Source organism: Hypanus sabinus, chromosome 29 (genome assembly GCF_030144855.1).
Source record: "Hypanus sabinus isolate sHypSab1 chromosome 29, sHypSab1.hap1, whole genome shotgun sequence".
Taxonomy (NCBI): Eukaryota; Metazoa; Chordata; class Chondrichthyes; order Myliobatiformes; family Dasyatidae; genus Hypanus; species Hypanus sabinus.
The window spans coordinates 7,054,203-7,077,924 of record NC_082734.1 but is presented as its reverse complement, the minus strand read 5'-3'; the positions used below and the strand labels follow the sequence as shown (position 1 = coordinate 7,077,924).

Genomic DNA, 23,722 nt, shown 5'->3' with positions numbered 1-23,722 from the left:
ATTCAAGCAACACACACAAAATGCTGGTGGAACGCAGCAGGCCAGGCAGCATCTATAGGAAGAAGCACTGTTGATGTTTTGGGCCGAGACCCTTCATCAGGACTAACTGAAGGAAAAGATAGGAAGAAATTTGAAAGTAGGAGGGGGAGGGGCAAATCCGAAATGATAGAAAACCGGAGGGGGGGGGGGGGGGGTGGTGAGGCTGAAAGCCGGCAAGGTGATTGGCAAAAGGGATACAGAGCTGGAGAAGGGAAAGGATCATAGGACGGGAGGCCTAGGGAGAAAGAACGAGGGAGGGGAGCACCAGAAGGAGACGGAGAACAGGCAAAGAGCGATGGGCAGAGGGAAAAAAAAGGGGGGGGGGAGAAATAAATAAATCAGGGATGGGGTAAGAAAGGGAGGGGGGGGCATTAACGGAAGTTAATGTTCATGTCATCAGGTTGGATGCTACCCAGACGGAATATAAGGTGTTGTTCCTCCAACCTGAGTGTGACTTCATCTTGACAGTAGAGGCGGCAATGGATAGACATATCAGAATGGGAATAGGACGTGGAATTAAAATGTGTGGCTACTGGGAGATCCTGCTTTCTCTGGCGGAGAGCGTAGGTGTTCAGCGAAACGGTCTCCCAGTCTGTGTTGGGTCTCACTAATGTATAAAAGGCCACACCGGGAGCGCTGGACGCAGTAGACCACACCAGCCAACTCACAGGTGAAGTGTCGCCTCACCTGGAAGGACTGTCTGGGGCCCTGAATGGTGGTGGGGAGGAAGTGTAAGGGGAGGTGTTGCACTTGTTCCGCTTACAAGGATAAGTGGTGGGAGGGAGATCGGTGGTAACGGATTGGGGGGGGGGGGGAACAAATGGACAAGGGAGTCATGTAGGGAGCGATCCCCGTGGAAAACAGAAAGGTGGGGGGGGGGGGAAGGGAAAGATGTCTTTGGTGGTGGGATCCCGTTGGAGGTGTAAGTTACAGAGAATTATACGTTGGACCTGGAAGCTGGTGGGGTGGTAGGCAAGGACAAGGGGAACCCTATCCCGGGCGGGCGGATGGGGTGAGGGAGATGTGCAGGAAATGGGAGAGATACTTTTTGAGATCAGATAGTGGAGGAAGGGAAGCCCCTTTGTTTAAAAAAGGAAGACATCTCTTTCATCCTGGAATGTAAAGCCTCATCCTGAGAACAGATGCGGTGGAGATGGAGGAATTGCAAGAAGGGGATGGATGGCATTTTTGCAAGAGACAGGGTGGGAAGAGGAATAGTCCAGGTAGCCGTGAGAGTCTGAAAGTAGATATCAGTAGATAAGCCGACTCCAGAGATGGAGACAGAAAGATCAAGAAAGGGGAGGGAGGTGTTGGAATTGTTATTTCATCTTCTAAGCTTGTTACAAGCATAAACGATGGCTAGTTCAAGAACAGCTGCTGCTAATTGGACTCTGGTCTATGTTTCAGCACAGGCAAGGAGCTCTGACAATGCTGGCTACTCAGGCTGCCATGGAGTGAAGGGAAAGAAATAAGGGAAATCAGGGGAGTTAAGACGGTCAAGGGAGCAACAAAAACTGTAGCATTGGATAATTGAGTTCTTTCTGAGAAAAGCAATCTAATTGGACTAGAAACATTGTTATAGAACAATCTTCAGCGACGTCGTCATATAGCAAGTGTAGGTACTGCAAGGTTTGGAAGTGACTCAAATCTGCAAAAGTGCAATGAATCTGCAGAAGTGCTGCATATGAAAATCAATATGGTGAGTCAGAAAAATTAGAGCCAGTGGGGGACCCAATTTTGGGATTAACAATGATGGACGTATCACAAAAGTATCCTGAAGAAGGGTCTTGGCCTGAAATGTTGGCTGCTTATTCATTTCTATAGATGCTGCCTGACTTGCTGAGTTCCTCCAGCATCTTCCATGAGTTGCTTGTGTTGCCTTCAATTTAGAAATAGCACCATGCTGCTAAAAGATGTTATCATGTGTGTGGGATGGGGTAGGGAAACTGAAACCCATGCATAACCTTAAGAGCAAGGTCAATTTTTTCACCAGACAGGATTTCCACTGGAAATCAGCTCAAGCAAAATCGTTTTCAAAAGCGATTTATGTAAAATGTTCAGGGTAAATCTATAAATTAGTTCAGGGGAAAACAAAGACATTTTTAAAGCACAGGGTTACAATCCAAGGGCTATGTGTGCTGAGGACTTTAAACCCTGGCTGTAGAAAGGCTGCCACAGCTTGTAAGACGGCCCCTAAATCTGGTAGGAAAAAATTATCAAAGTTCTTGTATCTACCCAGGAAATTCTAGAGGAACAAGTTTGAATGGGACAGGATTGGGCTGTAATGAGCAACAACTTTATTTAATCCCTAGCAAAGAGAGAGAAAAAAAAATCAGGTCCCAAATGATAAGACTGAACACATTATCCAGTCCAGGATGAAAAAGAACTAAATATATTGTAACAAATTCTCTGATATTAAATGGGACCACTGAATAAAGATTATTATTCTGATTACCAGTCTGATCCTAGCCACCAGCTCTACATTTGGCAACTATCAAAAACTGAATGAGATTATTTGTCACTTTGACCCAAGACTCCATAGCTTCATTATCACCAAGACCTCCCTAAAATTGCCTGGCTCTGCCTCTATGCTCAATTGCTACATTCAGTCTTGGCCATTCTAATAAACTTCTGGCCAGAACTTTGGTTCCACATTTTATTAAACTGAGATCACCCAAAACCTTTGTACACGTGTTCTAACACACCTATGCTTTCTAAGTTGTACTGGCTCCAGGTAGATGTTGCCTTGATTTAAAAATTCTCTTCTTTGCTCTCCCAAGCTCTTTATGCTTCCACATATCTCTTAACTGAAATATTTATGTTTCTCCAGTTCCAGAGAATTGATGCTTCCCTATCTCAACTGCTCAGCACCATTGGTCAAACACCCAAAGATCTTTGCAATGGAATTTCCTCTCTAAGCTTGTTTCATCCCTTACTCCGAAGTTACTACTTTAAAAACTCTGTCCTAATAATTTAATGTGACTCAATATAAAATTTTATTTACAGTGTTTTGGAATATTTTGCCACATTAATAAAATACTTCCTTCATTTCATCAATTAAGCATCACAGAATATCGAACACTTCTAAAACAAAAAAGTTAAAAATCCGTAAAGGGTTGCAACGTCATTTATTTAGAAAATGTTGTGAGCAGAGTGATACTCTGTAATTCCATCGGTGACAGGATTTACAACAAAATACGGATTACTGAGTAGCTACGAGCATTGAAGCACATCACTTAGAGGTACACTAGCGGTACAAATATGTTACTGGACTAGTAATACTGAGGAGTGACAAATATTTCAGAGACAAGTTCAACCCTGACTCTGATAATTTATCCACAAAAAATGAATCCCATTGATTTGTTGTTGTTGATGCCATCCAGTTCCCAATGTTCCAAAAAGCTGGAATGTGGCCAACTCTTAGTTAATCTCTGAAAAGGCCTGGAACTTACTTGGTTATATCACTATCATGCATTGTAAGAGCACCATAGATAAAAACACTCCAGGGACTCTAGACAGCTCAACAAGCATCTTCTCAATGACAATTTTGTGATACCAAAACAATATGAATGGGGAAAAAAAACCTCAGCAGTCTGGGTATGGTGGATGAGGGACAGAGTACAATATGGTCAGTGTAATACATTCGCTCAGAAAACACAACTATGTACAGTTTATGATAACAAGGAGGATAGTGATAAAGCCTATGCGCAAGATAGGAGATAGATTAAGGAGACAGAAGATCACAGAAGAAACAATGTCAGTACAACATATAATACAACTAGTTGTGGGAAGACGAGTTGAGGAGGAACTGCAATGCCTGACTGGGTGGAACAGGGATTAAAAGGAGATTCAAATGCAAGAAGTAAGACAACTATAGACACAATACAAAGACCATATAGTGCCAAGTGTACAAGAGAAATGACAAAAGCTGACTGAAGTGTGAAGAAACAGCTAGACACTTTGCAGCTTTTTCCACTGGGGTCACTGACAGGAAATATTAATGCCATCCAATTCCACTGATGTTGTGTCAATTGCACAGCCGGCAGCCTGGCAGCTACAAAACCTCATGTTAAATGTAATGATTAGAATACACATGTAACCAAAGATTAACTCAACTATTCCTTTTTAAAGCTGGGCAGCACAGAGAAAATAATGTTGTGGGCCAAGGTGAGATCATATTGTTCAGAAACATCTTGATAATATCATCCCATTTTTAGCATTCAATTGCAACAATGATTCAAACAGATTAAAAGTCACTAATAGGTGGAAGAACTGAATTGGGATTTGAGATTATCTAATGACTTTTGAATGGCTTCACAGAAGCTTACTATTAACATCAATTAGAAGACAAAATAGCCGAATAAAGCATAAAGTGGTAGCCAATATACAGCGTTCACATTAAAGCTATAGTGTGCATTACAGACCAGAGGGACAAATACCAATCAAAACTGAATTGACAGTCAACTCAATACCCAAGATCAAACTGTGAGGTTACACAATCTTCTACTGGCTATTTAGGTTTAAAAGTCTTTTGAGATGCATTCCAGCTGAAACATTCCTTTGGGACAAAATAACAGCGTCCAAGAATCAAACATCCCTACTCAGCCAATTGCAAACCTTGCATTTTATTCTCGTTCCCTCTTAATACTGAACGTCAATATTACTGATCGGTGAAGAGCTTTCTTCCACTCCAAGAGAAGGGAGAGTTAAAGCCTTCATACTGTTGAGTTTCACATTTTGAAAAACATCCACAATGTTTTGATAAGTTATTTCACTGTAAATAATTCATTGAATTATACTGTAGTTCCTATTCCAATTCCACTACAAAACATGCGTCAATTTCTTTTCATACATAATTAACTCTTCATTTCTCAAACTTATGATCATATTTGTAAAGAATACAGTATTGACAACAGTATTATTATTATATAACGCCATGGTCATATGTGCAAAGACTGAATGGTTAGAACATGTGCATTGCTCAGGACAATGCATTGTTCTCCTTAAGTTTTAAAAACGAGCGCCACCTGCTGGGTCCATTTCAGAAAGAAAGACAAGAAAAAGAGTTTACATTGGAGCCACACTGGTTCTAGACTGGCCTTTGCCAGTATTCCGGGTCCACAACATTCTGGGTTATCCACCGATAACCTTGAAACAGGTTAATCACAGGCAATGCCATTCAAACTTAAAAACACATTAAACTGTGGTAGCTTAGCAATTACCAGGCATTACAACATAATTATCAGCAGCCTTTGCCCAGTTCACTGTCACATGCACCCACCACAGACTGAATGAAAATTCTCAAGTATGCAAACAACAAGAATAATACTACAACAAATGCTCCTCGGCGTTATATAATAGCAATAAGGAACTGGAAGGTGTATATTTTTTTGTACATTTTGTATAGATATTCTTTACATCCCATTCATCTAGGAATCTTTAAAAAAAAAGAGAATTGTATTGACTCAAATCTTGATTTTGTAATCTTTTCCCCTCTTGGGCATGGTAGACTGTTGAAGCCTTGTAATTTAGCGGTCAGAATAGTCTATTACAAAATCCCTTTCAATTCTAAGTCATTATTTTGGGGTAAAAAGGAGTTTAGGCTATACAGACTTTAACATACAAGAAGTCACATGCTTTTTAATTTCTTTCTAAATAGCATCTGACTGTCACATTAGCTCAAACTACACAACTATTTTGTCTCAAAAAAGGAATCTGTCAAAGTCAAGGTTGGGATTCCATCCTAAATTATAAAAGTGCCACGATAAATCAATACAAGCCCACCTAGAACACAACAGAGTGAATTCCAAAAGGAATATTCCCCCCTCAAGACAACAGCTTTGTTTACAGAACTTAGTAAGCTGCATGTTAATATTATCATCTGATTGGGCACCTCGGTAGCACTGCGGTTAGCACACTCTATTGCAGCTTGGGTTGTCACCGAGTTCAGAGTTCAATTCAGGCATTCTCTGTAAGGAGTCTCTGTACGTCTTCCCCATAGAACGTGGGTTTCCCGCAGGTGCTCAGGGTTTTCCCACAGTCCAGTGATGTACTGGGTAGGTTGACTGGTCATTGTAAATTGTCCTGTGATTATGTTAAGGTTAAGCTGGGGTTGTCAGAGCGGCATGGCTGATAAGCCTATTCCAAACTGTATCACTAAATAAACAACTGGGATCCATTTTATTATACAAATTTTAGAGTCTTAAATTTAGCTTTTTCCTCTTTTACATTTAGTTGCATGGAAGTGTCCCAGTCATCTGCAAGTTTGAGTTAATGAATGGTCTTACTCATTGATTATGGGGATTTCCCCCAGATTCGTGCCACAGCAGATTTACTTTTGATGACCTTAGCCACAACTTTAGGCTAAAATACAAATAGAGCTGAGTCTACTTGTGCAAAGTGTTTCCTTTTGTAAAATTGCACTGTATTGGCTTTTGACAAAAGCCTTACTGCTGTGATTACTCCTAAAACACACCACCATATGCTTTAAAGATGGCTTTACTCTGGGAGAGTTCCTTCACTGATACGTACAAGTTTTTCTGTCTGGATATCAATTTTTATTTTGGATAAGACAATATTGAAATTAATTTCCTTCCAACAAATTTTAAGGCACAGATGTTTTGCTCACATCATTAACCCTTCTTGTGCTCAGAAAAAAAACTGGAATGCACACTACATGGGAAGACAGTGAAATGATTGACCAGTGCATTACTGGCTAATATACACCTTCTTGCTCATTATTGAGGGTGAAAAAGATATCACAATACATCATATTACATTATTTTAGTTTGCAATTTTGAAACTGACAATAACTAAAGAACCTCAAAATTAAAAAAAATACAAAACAGTTTACAGTATTAACTCCAGAATGTTACTGACTTTGAGCTTTTGATGACCGAGGTAGCATTTCACAGGTTAATTTTAAAGAAAAAATTCTAGACTTGAATTCAGGCTTGGAGACAAATGAACAAATTATATGTGCTATGAGCAGTAAAAATGAAGTTATAGAGCCAAATGAACTAGCTCAACAAGCCAATACCACCTCAGTGGATATGATCTACAATATCACTTGTATTTTACAATTCCTTCATTTCATATTACACAATACAAAATGTCCACATTCTTAAACCTCATCACACAATACAATGATTTTGCAGTATAGTGTCAACACATCTGTCAAACATTTCCAACATTTGTATAATCTTGCTAAAACCTTCCTGCTTTCTAAGTACACATACCTGGATCAAAACTTCAACACAAGTGAGCATTCTGTGATTGACACAACTTGCATATTCATATCCAATCATTGTAAACTGAAACTGATTTTTCCCCCTTTTGTTACTCTTCTCAGAACCAATTACATGTATTAACCTTCTGACATCAAGAACTTTATAATAGCTTCTCTAAAAGCCCCTTAAACAAGCCTTTTCTGTTTCCTGTGTATTTTAATTAGAACATATACTGACTGATAGTGGCAAGTCAATGGCTATTAATGTAGCACTATCTCTGCTGAAGTACAGTGAGATGTTAAATTGTTAATGTAGTTGGGAGCTGTAAATTATGAAGCATTTATTAATAGGTTCACTGAGGTGTCTAAGGAAGGGTAGCACCTCTAATGAAGGGGCTTGTTGTGTCCATTCTGGGGCAGCTCATTAATTCACCTTTGGGCCCCTTTGGACATTGAGCTCTCATGTATGGCTCCAAGCACTACCTCAGAATTTTGTTTTTCTTTCCTTCTCTTTTTTCACTACTTATTTAATTTCCCTTTTTATATATACTAATTGTAATTTATAGTTTTTATTATGTATTGCAATGTACCGCTGCTGCAGAACCACAAATTTCATGACATGTCAGTGATATTAATCCTGATTCCAAAGTAGCCGTTTGCATGTGACAGTAGCCACACCCCGGCGCACCATTTTGACAGGTGGGCTAAACCAGATGAGGACAGCTCGCAGTTAAATAGGAACGTGCCTAATCTAGCATGTGAAGTCGACTTCAGCAGCCTGGGTGAATGAGATCTATAATGAGATCAAAGGCCACTACGGTTGTTCTGCAACGCTCCGTGGTGAGCGAAGGATATGACAAGGTATAACTAATGGTCATCCAAGGAAGACCCCAGTTGTGACGACTATTTGCACCATTAGACCCGGACTTCCAATGTCGAGAGTGGAACTGCCACAGTGCAATGGCTTTTCCACTTTAAAAACTCTCCAGCACAGGTTTCCTGTCGTCGTCAGATACGACAGACAACCACCATAATAACAGCTTCATAGAGTTACAACTCTGCCACGGATTCTCTCAAGCCCAGCTGCGAGTTAGCAATCCCATCCCGTTAAAAACCCAGAGCTACAAAAATGCCAACAGAACTCCAAAGACCTTAACCCTGGGAGAGTTAAGGGAACACCAATAAGATGGATTATACCTGGGGACAACTTAAAAAAGTGGCCCAGGACAGAGGACTCTGGCCAGCTGCTGTCAGTGGCCTATATCCCATTAGGGGTGTAAGGAAAATTGTGATTCCTCCTTGCTGAAATAAAATGTAAGTTCGAAGACAAAGTGATGTCAAGTTGGAATGTGGTAATATTGGAGTATAAAGTTGCACTGTTTGCTGTGTAACCAAAACTATGTAGTCAGCTTTGTATTTGCTATGTATGTATCCAATTTAGTAGAATGAAATCTCTGTACTATTGAACACATCAGTGACTTAAGGATGTAGCCAAATAAGAAGATAATGGTGTGTTAATGAGAGGTGTAACCAAAACTATGTAGTCAGCTTTGTGGTTGCTATTTGTTATGTATGTATCCAATTTAGTAGAATGAAATCTCTGTACTATTGAACACATCAGTGACTTAAGAATGTAGCCAAATAAGATAATGGTGTGTTAATGAGAGGTGTAACCAAAACTATGTAGTCAGCTTTGTGTTTGCTATTTGTTATGTATGTATCCAATTTAGTAGAATGAAATCTCTGTACTATTGAACACATCAGTGACTTAAGAATGTAGCCAAATAAGATAATGGTGTGTTAATGAGAGGTGTAACCAAAACTATGTAGTCAGCTTTGTGTTTGCTATTTGTTATGTATGTATCCAATTTAGTAGAATGAAATCTCTGTACTATTGAACACATTAGTGACTTAAGAATGTAGCCAAATAAGAAGATAATGGTGTGTTAATGAGAGGCTAGCTAAGAGATAACTGTGGCCAGGGATGAGGTAACACATGGCCCAAAAAGTAGATTAGAACATGATTTAAGTTAATGGGTAGAAACAATAGTGGGAAGTTGGGAGCTGATATACTGGTGACACGCAACTGTAGACCAATTGGATATGCTAATATAACTAAACTAGGAGATTGCTATAGAAAATACTAAGCACAAGGATTGGTGGGCAATCAGCGATTAGCTCACTGACTGTCTCAGCTTTGATTTGCAAATTAAAGTTTAACACTTCTTGAAGAATCTTCTGCGTCTCCTGGTCCTTTGTGGGGCACAAGAAACCACGACAGTAACAGCCTGTTTTCCCTCTTACTGACCAATATTTTTTTCTCTATTTTGAATGCATATCATTAAGATCCCCCTTAAAACTCTGTTGGTCTTTGTTTTCCTAAATTATGTATCTGGGCTGAAGGTTAGAGATCAGGGAGCGCAGCTGGGACAACCAAGGGATGGAAAAGTACCAGGATGATAATTATGTTAAGCTTTGAAGGAATCTTAAAGGGTATAAAAGTAGATCATGACCAGGACTAGTGCTCAGTCAGAGTTAGAGAAAGAAAAGGCTGCATGAATTTTGTGGAATCTGTGGCTCTGCTCTGACATTGCAAAGATCGGCGATGGGCTTAAGTCAGTCATAGAGTTATAGACCTCTGAAACAGTCCATTCAGCACAAACTCCACATGCCAACTTGGGTGTCTATCTACATTAATTCCATTTTCCTGTATTTGGCTGATATTATTTTAAATCCTGCTTATCCGTGTAATCTACCAAATATATTTTACACATTGTAGTTTTACCTGCTTCCATTACCACCTGTCACAGCTCATTCCATAAAACCCACCACTCTGTATAGAAAAATTTGACCCTAAAATCCCCTTTAAATATTTCCCCTCTCCTTCAATGTATACTCTTTCATTTTAGATGCCCTTACCCTGGGAAACTGACTATGACTATCGATCTCTCATAATTGTATAAATGTCTCAGTCCTTGCCTCGTTCACTCCAAGGAAAACTGTCCCAGTCTTTCCAATCTCTCCTTGTAACTCAAACCCTCCTGCCCAAGCAACTTTGAATATTTTCTGTGCCCTCTCTAGCTCAATTACATCTTTCAATTTACCTGTACACGTACTGAAGTAATATGGAAAACTCCTGCGTAGAGAACTACTAACAGGTAGAACCATCTGCACATACATATTAGACCTGAGCACTAAGTTTCCAAAACATTCCATGGCAGGGAAACAATAGCACACTAAGGAAGAAACTGAAGGTTTACAGGGGTCATTAAATGTGAGGATGGAAAAATAAATCAACTTACACAATTTTGTTTGCACGGGACAAAGCTCTTAACTCACTTGGTACAATTAGTGGAGGATATTTTTTGTGAATGATAGAACAAGAGGCTCAATGAGGTTGTAAGGTAAGCCACAGCAACAATCATGGCATAAGGCAAGTGGGAAACGTTACGTGGGAAAAGATCTTTGAACAAAAATAGGGGCTGCTATAATTTTGGGGCTTTTGTACTATTTGGTGTTCATCGGAAAAGAAATGTAGTAGTTGAGTTTAAAGCAATAACAAGTTTGAACAAGTCATTTGGTGCAGGGGGAGCAAGAATGGGTACAGACACTGATGGGAGGTAGAAGTTAATCCTCTTATATGTTTACTAAAACTAACACAAGGCAGTGAAGGATGCCAAGATGGATTTTACAGACTGGGGCTCAACAGGAGTTAAGATACTGAATTTCTAGTGTGATACATTTGGTGATGTTTAGCTGGAATAAATTGTGTATAGGTTTCATAACATACCAGCTAGCGCAACGTGATTACAGTTCAGGCTATTGGAGTTTGGTGTTCAACTCCGGCGTCCTCTTTCAGCAAATTTGTACATTTCCTCCAGTATGCGCGTGGGTTTCCTCCCACATTCGAAAGACATACCGGTTAAGTAGATTAACTGGTCATTGTAAATTATCCCCTGATAAGGCTAAGGTTAAATAGGTGGGTGGCGTGGCTCAAAGACGGGAAGGTCCTATTCCACACAACATCTTTAAATAAACAAATAAATACATAAAATCACAAAAAACCTACAGAATCAAAGTTAACAGTAAAACTATAAAGTTGGGCTGCATTAATTTAACAGAGCCAACCCTAAAGTTTAAACTGCAAAGCAAAAATGAATGCTGCAAATACACAACTTGGAGAAGTGTGGATATGGAAACAAGACCTCAACATTCTCCAATGATGTAGGAACAGCTCTAGTACTGGCTGCATAGTAATCAACAAATAAAGGAAATGTGGAGTTCAGGTGTGGAAAAAGCTTTCTACATGAGCACCAGCTTCTGAATACAGTTGCAAGGAACACATTAAAAAAAAAGTAGCTGATGATTAATCAGCTGGGTGGCAGCCAGAGCAATTTCAAAATGTCCTGTCAGGTTTTGGGAAAAGATTCTACTGGATAGGAAAAGATGTTGGGAACCACAGAATAAAAGCAAACTGTGAAGGGAGGTCATGTTAATGACAATGGACTCCAACATCTTCCAAACCTACGATGTCAGGATGACTGGCCTAAAATTTCCTTTCTTGTGCCTGCCTCCCTTTTTGGAGTGGAGTGACATTTGCAATTTTCCAGTCTTCTGGAACCATGCCAGAATCCAGCAGCCCATTCCACGCACTCACCACTCTCTGAGTAAAAAACTTACCCAGGACATCTCCTCTGTACCTACTCACCAGCACCTTAAACCTGTGTCCTCTTGTGGCGACCATATCAGCCCTGGGATAAAACTTCTGACTATCCACATGATCAATGCCTCTCATCATCTTATACACCTCTATCAGGTCACCTCTCATCCTTCGTCGCTTCAAGGAGAAAAGGCCAAGTTCACTCAACCTATTCTTATAAGGCATGCTCCCCAATCCAGGCAACATCCTTATAAATCTCCACTGCACCCTTTCTATGGCTTCCACACCCTTCCTGTAGTGAGGCGACCAGAACTGAGCACGGTACTCTAAGTGGGGTCTGAGCAGGGTCCTATATAGCTGCAACAATACCTCTTGGCTCCTAAATTCAATTCCACGATTGATGAAGCCCAATACACCGTATGCCTTCTTAACCACAGAGTCAACCTGTGCAGCTGCTTTTGAGCATCCTATGGACTTGGACCCAAGATCCCTCTGATCCTCCACACTGCCGAGAGTCTTACCAGTAATACTATATTTTGCCATCATATTTGAGCTATTATTATTGGCTAGCTTACCTGCACGTCCCTCTTTATGACTTTGTTTTAAAGTTGTCTAATGTTGGTTCTTAAAAGCCTCCCAATCCTGTAATTTCACACTAATTTTTGTTCCATTATATGCTTTTCATGTTGGCTTTTGACTCTTCTTTGTCAGTCATGATTGTGTCATTCTGCCTTTAAAACACTTCTTCTTTGGGATGTATCTATCCTGTGCCATCTGGATTGCTCCCAGGAACTCCAGTCATTGCTGCTCTGATGTCATCCTTGCTAGTGTCCCCTTCCAATCAATTTGGGCTAGCTCCTCCCTCATGCCCCTGTAATTTCCTTTACTCTACTGTAAATCTCAATTTTCAGGGTGAATTCTATCATATATAATAGATATTCAATATATGCCGCCTAAGGGTTCCTTTACCTTAAAGTATCCAGTTCATCACACAACACCCAATCCAGATTAGCTGATCCCCAAGTGTGCTCACCCACGAGCAGCTCCAAAAAGCCATTTTGTAGGCATTCTACAAATTCTCCCTCTTGGTACTGAGCACCAACCTGATTTTTCCCAATCTATCTGCATATTGAAATCCTTCATGACTATCCTAACATTATCCTTCTGACATGCATTTTCTATCTCCCATTGTAATTTGTAGCACATATCCTGGCTACTCTTCAAAGGCCTGTATATAAAACCCATCAGTGTCTTTTTACCCTTGCAAATTTCTTAGCTCTACCCACAAGGATTCCACACCTTCCGATTCCATGTCACCCTCTAAGGATTTGATTTCATTGAGCCACACCACCCCCTCTGCCTATCTGTCTGCCCTTTTGATACAATGTCTATCCTTAGATGTTAAGCTCCCAGCTATAATCTTCTTTCAGCCATGATTCAGTGATGCCCACGATGTCATACATGCCAATCTGTATCTGTGCTACAAGTTTCATCTGCCTTATTCTGTATACTGCAAAGCATTCAAAGGTAACACTTCTAAACCTATGTTCATCACCCTTTTCAATATTGTTCTCTTTTACGTTGCAGCTAATCCTATTCACTGTAATTCTACCCTATCATCAGCCTCTTTGCTAGCAGTCTCACTACACATTGCCTGTTTGTAAATCAACAACCCCATCCTCAGCCTTATCACTCCAGTTCCCCTTGAGTATGATTTAATATACAGTGGATCCAGTTAATTGGGAGACATTGGGAACCCCAGTATATTTTAACTCAATTAGGCAAAGTTTCATGGCGTTAGACGCTATAATTGTTACTTTCTCTCCAGTTTAACAATGTTTGCCTGCTTGTATTGTATATAATTACCTATATACATGTAATTGTTCAGTCTATTTCCAAGTTCTGCCTCTTTCTGGAATTTTCTTTGGTATTGAATTATTTGATAGGACTTAACTGATTGGCCAACTCTTATTTACAAATTTGAATGAAATAAGGGCTGAGCACATTGACTCACCATCTTCTTTTCTTTGCTTCTTCTTTCCCTTCCTCTACTAGCCTCTCACTACTTCTCGTTTTCAATTCTCTTTGTTCTATTAGTGTTTAATAAAATGATTGTGAAGCAACAAGTTTTATGCCTCTTTTTTGACCTCCGAAAGAACCTTGGATCAAAAGCGTCAGAATCCAGCAATGGAAATAGTTAAGATGTATATAAAAAAGGCAAACTACCATTTAACTGAATAACAAATTATCCATTTAAAAGAAATGCAGGATAAATTAGAACACTACCAATACTACTACAGTACTATAAAATGTATTAGTTCCTAATAGTTATCGATTGGAGGATCCAGTGTATGCTGCTGTTCTTTTGATGGGCTATAAATGATCAAAATCAACACAGACAACCAAGTGCAGATAATGGACTGGCTTCACTGCCTTCCTGTATGAAGCAATGTCATAATCTAACAATAGATTTCCTATTATTCTATATAGTCACGAGTTCAAGTTCAGATGTATCATCTTCATCATTTTCCTTGTCTTCATATTTCCTGCTTTGGTGTTAAGATACAATGCTTTCGATGACTGCATCCTCCAAACCTTCAGGGAATTTTGTAGATTTCCATGTTTCTGCACTTACAGAATCAGCACCATCTTTCTCGCCTTGTACTTTCTTGAATTTAATGTGGTGCCTACGTTTCCATCGGAACAACCAACCATCTGTTGCTTTAAAATCTTTGTGTCCCAGCTTCTTAGCTAACTCCTCTGACACATTTTTTAACATTGGTCCACTGACACGTACGCCTCGACCAGTCACAATGGAAAACCACTGATTGAGGGCCTCTTCAACATTTGGATCCTTACTTTCACGCTTTCGTTTTTGGGATGTTCCCTGTTGACCCTCACGTAATGCCCATTCTCGCAGTTTATCTTGCTGAAGTATCAAGCGTGCAATCGTAGATTTTGGCACTCCAGTTATCTCCGCCAGCCGACGATAAGTGGTGTTAGGCGGATAACTTTTAATTTGATCCAGTAGGGTAACTTTTTCGGCTAGTGTCAAATCTTTTCGTGCCATCTTGGCAAGAGTCTGAAATTTTTTAAAGTCAAAATATAAAACAGAATTATCAAAAATCACTGCTTTTTGAATCGGTGTCCCTTGGCCCAAATGGATAACATATCACAAGCACACGCAACTGGCACTATCTAAAAAGTGTTCACTCCATGCAAGGTGCAGTGTCTAATCGCCACAAAAGTGCACACGACTGATGCTAGTTAGGAACTGTTCAGCATTAGTCTCCTTTCTCAATTAAGTGAATAGTGTCCCAAATAAACAAAGGGAATCCTGGCTATTTTCTCAATTAGAGTTTTTGTTCTTTATGAGTTGCCCCAATTAACTGATGACCCAATTATCTAGAATCCACTGTATATTCAATCAGAACCCAACTGTCAACACTAATTACATTTAAAGACTGTTACATATAACAGTGCAGCTTAAATAGTTAATCCTTTAAAACAGTGAGTATATTTTTACAGATTTGACAAGTTTTGCAACAATAATTATTTTATAATTATTACAGAATAATTATCTTAAAATAAACCTGGAAAAGGTGTCAAATAGCTAAAGAAATATAATCTCACTGGATAAAGATGGAGTTTGCATTATATGGGGAAGTTGCTAACATTCAAGATTGTTAGCCTCCATTGATTGTCACATAAAATGTAGGGTAATATTTAATTGTTGCCAGTTCAAAAAATAATCTGAAATGATTTAAAACACATTATTGGTGTTGCTTAGTGAAACTTGCAGGTAGGCAATGAGAATTATTCATTTCATAGCTTATACCAGCCTTCACCTGAACCATAGAACCTGCTGCATTAAAAAAATACAATTTATTTGCCAACTAAGTTATATTAGTGTCTACTTGTTACTGCCCCTTAAAGGAAGCAGTTTTGTTCACTTCACTAAAACCCCTTTTAACTTTGAGCACAAATACTCACTTAACTATTTCTACTCTAATGAGAATAGTACTAGCTTCTGCAGTATTTTATACTTGATATAATGCAAATTTCTCCAAAACTATATTTAAGGGCTTCACATTGTCAGCAAAAGTGGATACCCAAAAACTAGATACTTCGGCCACGGCTGAACAAGTAATTTGGAAAGATTTTGTGTTTTAGTATTCTATACCTCAGTTTAAAATAAAAACCAAGGATCCAACAACATGCTTCTGTGGCCATTGTATCAATCCAACCCACTCCTTTTAAAGAGCTGAATACATAAAAGTACGTGATCTCACGTGTCTCTTAATTCCCACACCTCTTTAAAAATCACCCTCTACCTTATTTTAGCTTTGATATAAATTTGTAGATAAATTAGTTACAAATTATATGGATTTTATAAAATAAAGAAAAACTGAAACTAGTTTTATCCTCCCAACACAGACTTCATCTTGCTAGTTCAAATGAGAATACCTCTATTTCAGCAGCATTTATAGCAACTAAAGGAAACTGAGGCAGATATATACATTTTATTTATTCAAGAGCCACTGATAGAAAAGGATTCTATCCCCCAATCCCATTAGATGAAAGTGCCCCTCAGTCTATTGCAAGGACAGCTACAATAAGACTCCAAGAAAGTCTCCTACAATATAGGCTACACACGGGAGTTTAAACAACAGTATCTCATATCAAGCAAGGACGTTAGTTTAAATGCGTGTCCTAACTAATGTGATGCAAGGTTGTGTTGGAAGTGCATACAATCCAAGTGTTGTATGGACATATACAACCATTATTGTACAATTAACACTACGAAAGGACTGGTATTTGATATCAGATTCAAACTGATATGATTGAAACCACATATTGTACTTTTATTGGCATGAGATCAGTTTCTGATTTACCTTCTCAGAAGTTTTATAATTAAAACAATTTTAATGCAGGTCTGTCCATTAAGTACCATTTGGAATTGATATTCTGCATTTTGATCAGTGCAGTAACAAAGGCTGTAACAATTTCAGAAGCTCTGGTGGAACAGCAAAGCCTAGGTGCTGCTTTTTTAGATCTCTACCCCTCAAGTCTGCAGTCTCCACATTGTAAACTTTTGAACCCACAGTGTAGCCATTTTCAAAACCAGTGTGGATTCCCAACTTCTTTTAAAAATCAGAGCTTTAACAGACAAAATATACTTCAAGGTTAAATCTGACAAAGCTGAGAATCATTAAAGTAACTTCCAATTATATATAAAACAGCCAACCTCTATTGATCAAAAGCTCAATTTAAAGAACTAGTCTCCTTCAGTTAAAAATTAAATACAACACTGAAATTGCACATGATCATACTTTTCAGTTGTCCATTTCAGAACTATTATATATTCTTTTAAAATAGTACATTACTGATTTCATATATTTGTATATTTATTAAATTTCATTCATAGTACTATACAGTTCATGTTAGTGGTTCCTGCTTTATGACACAGTTTTGCAAGAAGATCCCGCTATTTTTCGCAGACACTGCGCTGCTATTTGATGCCGCTACATTCCCTGCAGGAGATGAAGTTCCTGGCTGTGATTCATGTACTACAGAGCTTGGAGTTGTGTAAACAGAGTTGAATCCTGCATTGTCTGACCAGGCTCGGTACTGAAATTCAGCAGCTCCCCAGTAGCTTCTAATACTGGATTCTGAACGGTGTCCGGTAAGTGCCATAATCTCCCGTGCTCCAAGGCCCGCGTCACACAGGAGACGAACGGTAGTGGTTCTGAGCGAATGATTGGTATACCTCTGGGAGAGTCTGGCAGCAATACTGATCCTAGGCATCATGCTTCCCAGATAGTTTACCCCCATTGGCTCACGCTTATACCAGACAGGTTGCTCATGTAACTGTTCTGGTGTTAATTTTAGAGGGTGAAGGTAAAAAGCAGGAGGGTCAGGTGGGCGCTTAGATATATAAAGTTCAAGTGAAGTGACTGGACAGTTTTCATCGCCTGGCATATCATACATCCGACCCAGCTTCAGAGGGTCATCGCAGCCTCTGCTTTTCCCAGTATATTTTAGCATTGCATAGCGCCGTCCGTTGGAGTCTTGCTTAATAACAAAAGCATTTGGAGGGAGGTCCCTAAGGATTTCCCGCCCACGCTTGGCAAAGTGCAACTGCAGGTCAAACCAGACTTTGTACACGAGTGCTAGGGGTGTATGAAGTCCGAGGACCCCCGATGTTCTGATCTTCCGTAGGTCACCTGCGTTAATAGGGGGGTGGTGATTTGTTTCATCCTTCCCTTGCTTTCTTAGTATCTTAAGCACACCGAGAAACACATTATTGGCACCACTGAATTCTTTATCTTGCATCAGGCAGATTTGCCGGCTGTAAGGAGGCATCTTAAGGTGCCTATTTAAACCAGCTCGGATTGATTTATAACTGGAGATACTGTAGGTGTTACCATCATGATTCCTCACTGTGCCATAAAACTCTCTCAAAATACCATTAAGTTCTTCCACTGATATAGCTTCAAATTTATCATCTTTGCCCTTTTCAATGAGCCACTGTTTTAGGATATTCACTGCCCAATCTGTCTGCTTGCGAGTGTTCTTCTCATTGCGTTCCTCCTCGAGACCAATGAGATCCTCTTCCGTCACGCTAATATGCCGCTGGGTTCCATCTAAAAGCGCATCACTGGCAACGTGTTCATCTGCCAATTGGTCCTCAAAACTGAGCAGTGTGCTGCCATCGAAAATGCCATAGGTGTAGAGTGAGGAGTGAGGCGCTGTTTTTTCGGACAGCTGTGAATTGCGGAGTAATACGTAATTTTTTGATATGATACTTTAAATATTAGAAAAACAAATTATCCAGCAGGTGGTGCTCATTATTAATGTTTCCGCAAGGGTGTGCCAATATTCAACAGCGCACACCCCAATAACCAATCACTTTAACACATTATAAACCATGGCATTACATACTCAATAAACAGTAGGAAGACCCAAATTGGATTTGAGTTTGGAAAAGGAAAATAACACTAAATCTCTATCGTAGCTGGCAAATCTTTCAGCTACCGAGAAATCATTATTCCAAATGGGGAAGAAAACATCCATATCATGTCTGTATTCTCTAGAAGAACTGGAAAAATTTATTGCTGTAGAGAAGAGAATCTGTAATAAAAAATGGGAAAAGGCTTACAATGTTTGATAAATGAACCTTGACTGATTGAACAACTTGTGTGCCAGCACTTTGATGTGCTTCATCCGTATGCGGAGACTAAATGCTGTTCTGAGGCAAAGCAGCTAATCACATTACAATTTCCACTGTGTTGAAACATTCGGAAATGTTTCAGCCGCAAACTTTGAGGAGTGAATGGAGCCGTACTATGCTGTGCTGTTCTAGTTTCATTCAGAGAATCTTTCCAGTTTATTTAGAGAATGCACAATTGTTAACAAATTTTACCCTTCTGGTTTTGTTAAAATAAACAATGGTTTGTACAATTGTCTTCTTTGTGGCAAGGGGAAGTTATAAATGCACAACTTAGGGCTTTCTGCACTCCCTTTGCATCACACCTCTAAGTGTTTGTGGAAGTCTACAATTTAGCATCTCAAATTTTAAGATATGAAGACAGTGAAAAGCTGTGGCATCTCTTTAGATCAGATCCCTTGTGGATTTAGTAAATTTATCAATGAAAGGCTTGGTTATTTTATAATTTACTGACTGTGGAGAAGTTAACCTGAAGAGCACATCACTCCTTAGTGGGCCAGCGGAGCAAGCAGGTCCACGTCCAACTAACCTCAGAATGGAACAATATGAAGATTCTGGTTGACCATCTTCCTTTACAGACAACAGCCAGGAGTAACTGTACCATTCCACTAGCCACACTGGTCAGCAGTCTCAACTCAATGAGCTATCAATGATGCGAAAAATTGTCCTGTTAAATGTGCTACACCCACCTGGTTGCCACTAGGAGATGCCTTCTTGGTGGCTGTTGACTCTCCTGGAACCGCTGTAGAATGTCTCTGGGTGGCCTGACTGAGGCTACTTTCTGTTAATGAGTAAAGGCAGTTCATTAATATTTCAGTTTGGTACAAGGATGATAGAAAGATTAAAGTCATTTTCATTCAAAGTATCTTTGTCCCAACAATTGCTACAATACTTATCTTTCTTCTTGGTTGCAAGTGCAATTCTAGTTTTAAAATGACCTCCAACAACTTGAACAAATATTTTCCTTACAACGCCAATTAAAGCTCAACAAAAAGTTGCCACAGAAGGCAATGACGCATCTAGAAATTGTCACATAAACCATAAGCACTGGCCCTTTAGATTCTGCTACCTCATTTTCAATTGTCTTTGTTTTGATTGATATAGTAAACACCACAATTCCCGCTCTTTAAAAATCAGTTAGTCATTCGTGCTGCTATTAATATAGGCTGTCCATATCTTCATCACCTTCTGCAGTTTTTCTAATTTATATCTAGTTGCAAAAAGGTGATAGCTCATACATCAAATGCTTCCTTTCATGATTTCTGGGACAAATTCAATGAAAATTTAAATGAGTTACATTGGTTCTATTTTCAAATTTAAATGAATTGATTCTGTTAAACTCACACATGATAATAGGAAGGGGCTATGTTTTACTTACTTTAGTTCATCGTTAAATACAGGTCGTTATGCAAAGTAGCTTTCTACAAGCTTTTCTACTTTTTGAATTTGCAGGGATTAAAAGCTTTAACTACAAAGCTCAAAATATTGTTTTTCAGGACTAAAAGAGTACCTCATATAGTGCAAAGTATTATTCTACTAGGTGTAACTCACTAATCTGTAAGTAAATCACTTCTTTTAAACTGATGTGGTACACAATACCATTTTAGCATGTCTATAATCTTCTATCATATCAACACAAGCTTTTAGTAGTGATGGCCATGCGATTTCTTCACCAAAGCCATGGTCTTCCTCCATTGCCCAGGTGAGTGAGATTGCCTCCCTGTTTTATTCTTCTCTATCTAGCACAGTCCTGAGGTTCTCCTTGAATGGCTTGTTCCCGGCTCAGTTGTGGAAAACAGCAAGGAACAGCCCATATCTTCCTGCTTCTCACCCCCATGTTACTCTCAATTTCATTATCTAAAAGCAAGCCAGCTTTCAAAAATATGTCAACACTTGACTGTGCACAGCAACACCACATAACAACATCAGTTCATCACACTTCTTGTCTGATATCCAATACTGGACACGCAGTAATATCTTCTAATTACATATTATGGGGTGGGGATCCCTGAACTGAGTTTTCACTTAAACATGAGAAAAATCTTGGTCCTCACCAGAAATCAGTTCTGTATAAACTGGTAAATAAACCAGCAAGCTTCTTGTGACATTGTTGGCTGATGATTGGATTGAATACATTCGACAGAACATAGAACAGTACAGCACAGGAACTGGCCCTTTGGCCCACAATGTTCTGTTGAACCAGCTAAAAATTAAATTTAAAAAAACCCCAAAACTAATCCCTCCTACCTACACAACATCCATATCCCTCCACCTTCCTCATATTCCTGTGCCTATCCAAACATTTCTTAAAAGCCTGATTTATTTACCTCTACCACAATACAAGGCTGCTCGTTCCAGGCATCCACCACTGAAAAAAAAACTTACCTCTCACATACTCTTTGAACTCTCAACTGCAATGCATGCCCTCTGGTATTAGGCATTTCTACCCTCGGAAAAAGATACTCCCTGTCTACTCTATCTATGCCTCTCAATCTTTTAAACTATCAGATCTCCTCTCAGCCTCCGCTGCTTCAAAGAAGCAGCCCAACTTTGTCCAACTAGGCAGTATCCTGGTAGGCCTTTTCTGTACCCTCTCCAAAGCCTGAACATCCTTCCTGCAGAGGCACAACCTGAACTGTATGCAATGCTCTAGATGAGGCCTCACCAGAGTCTGATAAAATTGCAACATATCCTCTTGACTTTTAAAGTCAATGCCTTGACTAATACAAGCAAGCATTTCAGAAGCCTTCTCAATGATCCTATTGACTTGTGTATCCACTTTCAAGGAGCTATGAACTTGGACCCCACGATCTCTCAGCTCAGCCACACCGTTAAGGGTCTTGCCACATTAAACCACATTTATCTGGGTTAAATTACATCTGCTACTTCTCTATCCATATCTGCAACTCATCTATATCATGCTGTATACTTCACCAGTCTTTCACACTATCCACAACTCCATCAATCTTGGTATTATCCTCAAACTTACTAACCCACATCTACATTCTTATCCAGGTCATTTATATACATCACAAAACAGAGGTTTCAGCACAGATCTTTGCAGAACACCACGTCCCTTCGACCACTATTCTCTGTCTTCTATGCATAAGTTCTGAATCCAAACTGCCAATATGTTGCGGACCCCATGCATCCCAATTTATGGATTAGTCTCCCATGAAGGATTTTGTCAAACGTCTTACTAAATCCATGTAGACAACATTAACTGCTCTATCTTTACCAATCTCTCTCATCTCTTTGTCAAAAAATTCAGTCAAGTTGGTAAGACACGACTTGCCCCACACAAAGCCATGCTGGGTTTCCACGTGGCTCTTATATCCTATCCCTTAGAATTCTCTCCAACAATTTCCCTACAACTGACATTAGATATTTCACATTTTGCTATTTTACTGCTATAGTGGAATCTGTCCAACTATTTTTTTTCTCCCTTTTAAGGCCAGTCTAAATATACGTACAAGCCTGAGGTCATTCAAGTTTTAATAAATATATATGAAAGAATTTTTATAAGTTTACAGGTATAAAACAATCGGTTTGCTGCACCACTCCAAATATAGCAGTATATCTGACGTGAAGTTGGTCACAATAATTCTGACAATATGCCACTATACAAAGAACATTTTCTATTGTGTACCATGCAATTTATTACTTTGGTAAGAATTTGCCTTTTAAGTGTTAGGAAAACATTTGCATTGGATACTCAGACCACCTAGTAGACCAGAGAACTTGTATTTTAAAGCTCTACTCAGATCCAGCTACAAGCTAGAAATAAAATAGCAAAATTGCTACCTTATTTTGCTTTGCAAGTATTTTGTTATTCAGGCATGCAAACACATTATCAACATGGTCTCACAAGCTGTTGCAAATTTACTAACAGAAGCAATGAACAGCAGCATTTTGTTTTTTGTTAAACCCCAGAAGTCTAATGTGCATTGTAACCCAATTTTATTGACATATAATAATAGGCCTTTATACAGCCAAAGTTCCAGAAGAACGGTTAAGGGCACCAGTGGGAAACTAGTTTACCTCAGTTGAAAGGTTCATCTAAGTGTTAGCTATATTGCTTAGTCTACCCTCTAATTCCTGAACTGTCAATTTTAAAGGGGCTAATGGGTCACTAAACAAATTCAGGCTAATAGTAAGATGCACTTCAATAAATTGGAATTTAACCAACTTAGTTGGGAATGAGGGAATAGGGAACTTGTTTTATAAGAATAAAGTCAGCATTTTCTTATCTCAGACTGCAGACAATTCTAGCACCAGTCCCCACTCAACTCTTCTGGAGGTTACAGATAAATTTATATAGCAGGTGGTCTTTCAGTCCATCATTGTTATGCTAGCACCTTGGAAGACCTACACAGTGGTCAATATCAAAGTCAGAAGACTAGCAGCTCCAGTAGCTGCATAACTGAGCAGACTTACTTTCCAATTCTTTCACAGATCTCTTCAAATTTCTTCAAGTATATTACTTTTTAAAATTGATTTTATGATTACATTTCACTCTCCCTTCATGGCATGCTTGCCAGAATATAATTTATTTTCTCCAATT

The 23,722-nt window shown here is 39.2% G+C and overlaps 1 protein-coding gene across 17 annotated transcripts in view; it reads right to left on the bottom strand.

The window, feature by feature from the left end:
• The window catches only part of LOC132382929 (activating transcription factor 7-interacting protein 1-like), a 154,910-nt gene that overhangs the window by 19,829 nt on the left and 111,359 nt on the right, over positions 1 to 23,722 (bottom strand). For all 17 annotated transcript variants that reach the window (XM_059953513.1, XM_059953516.1, XM_059953518.1 and 14 more), the window contains one exon: positions 19,848 to 19,939. In XM_059953513.1, coding sequence (XP_059809496.1) covers positions 19,848 to 19,939 — 92 coding nt within the window. The remainder of the gene's footprint in view (positions 1 to 19,847; positions 19,940 to 23,722) is intronic.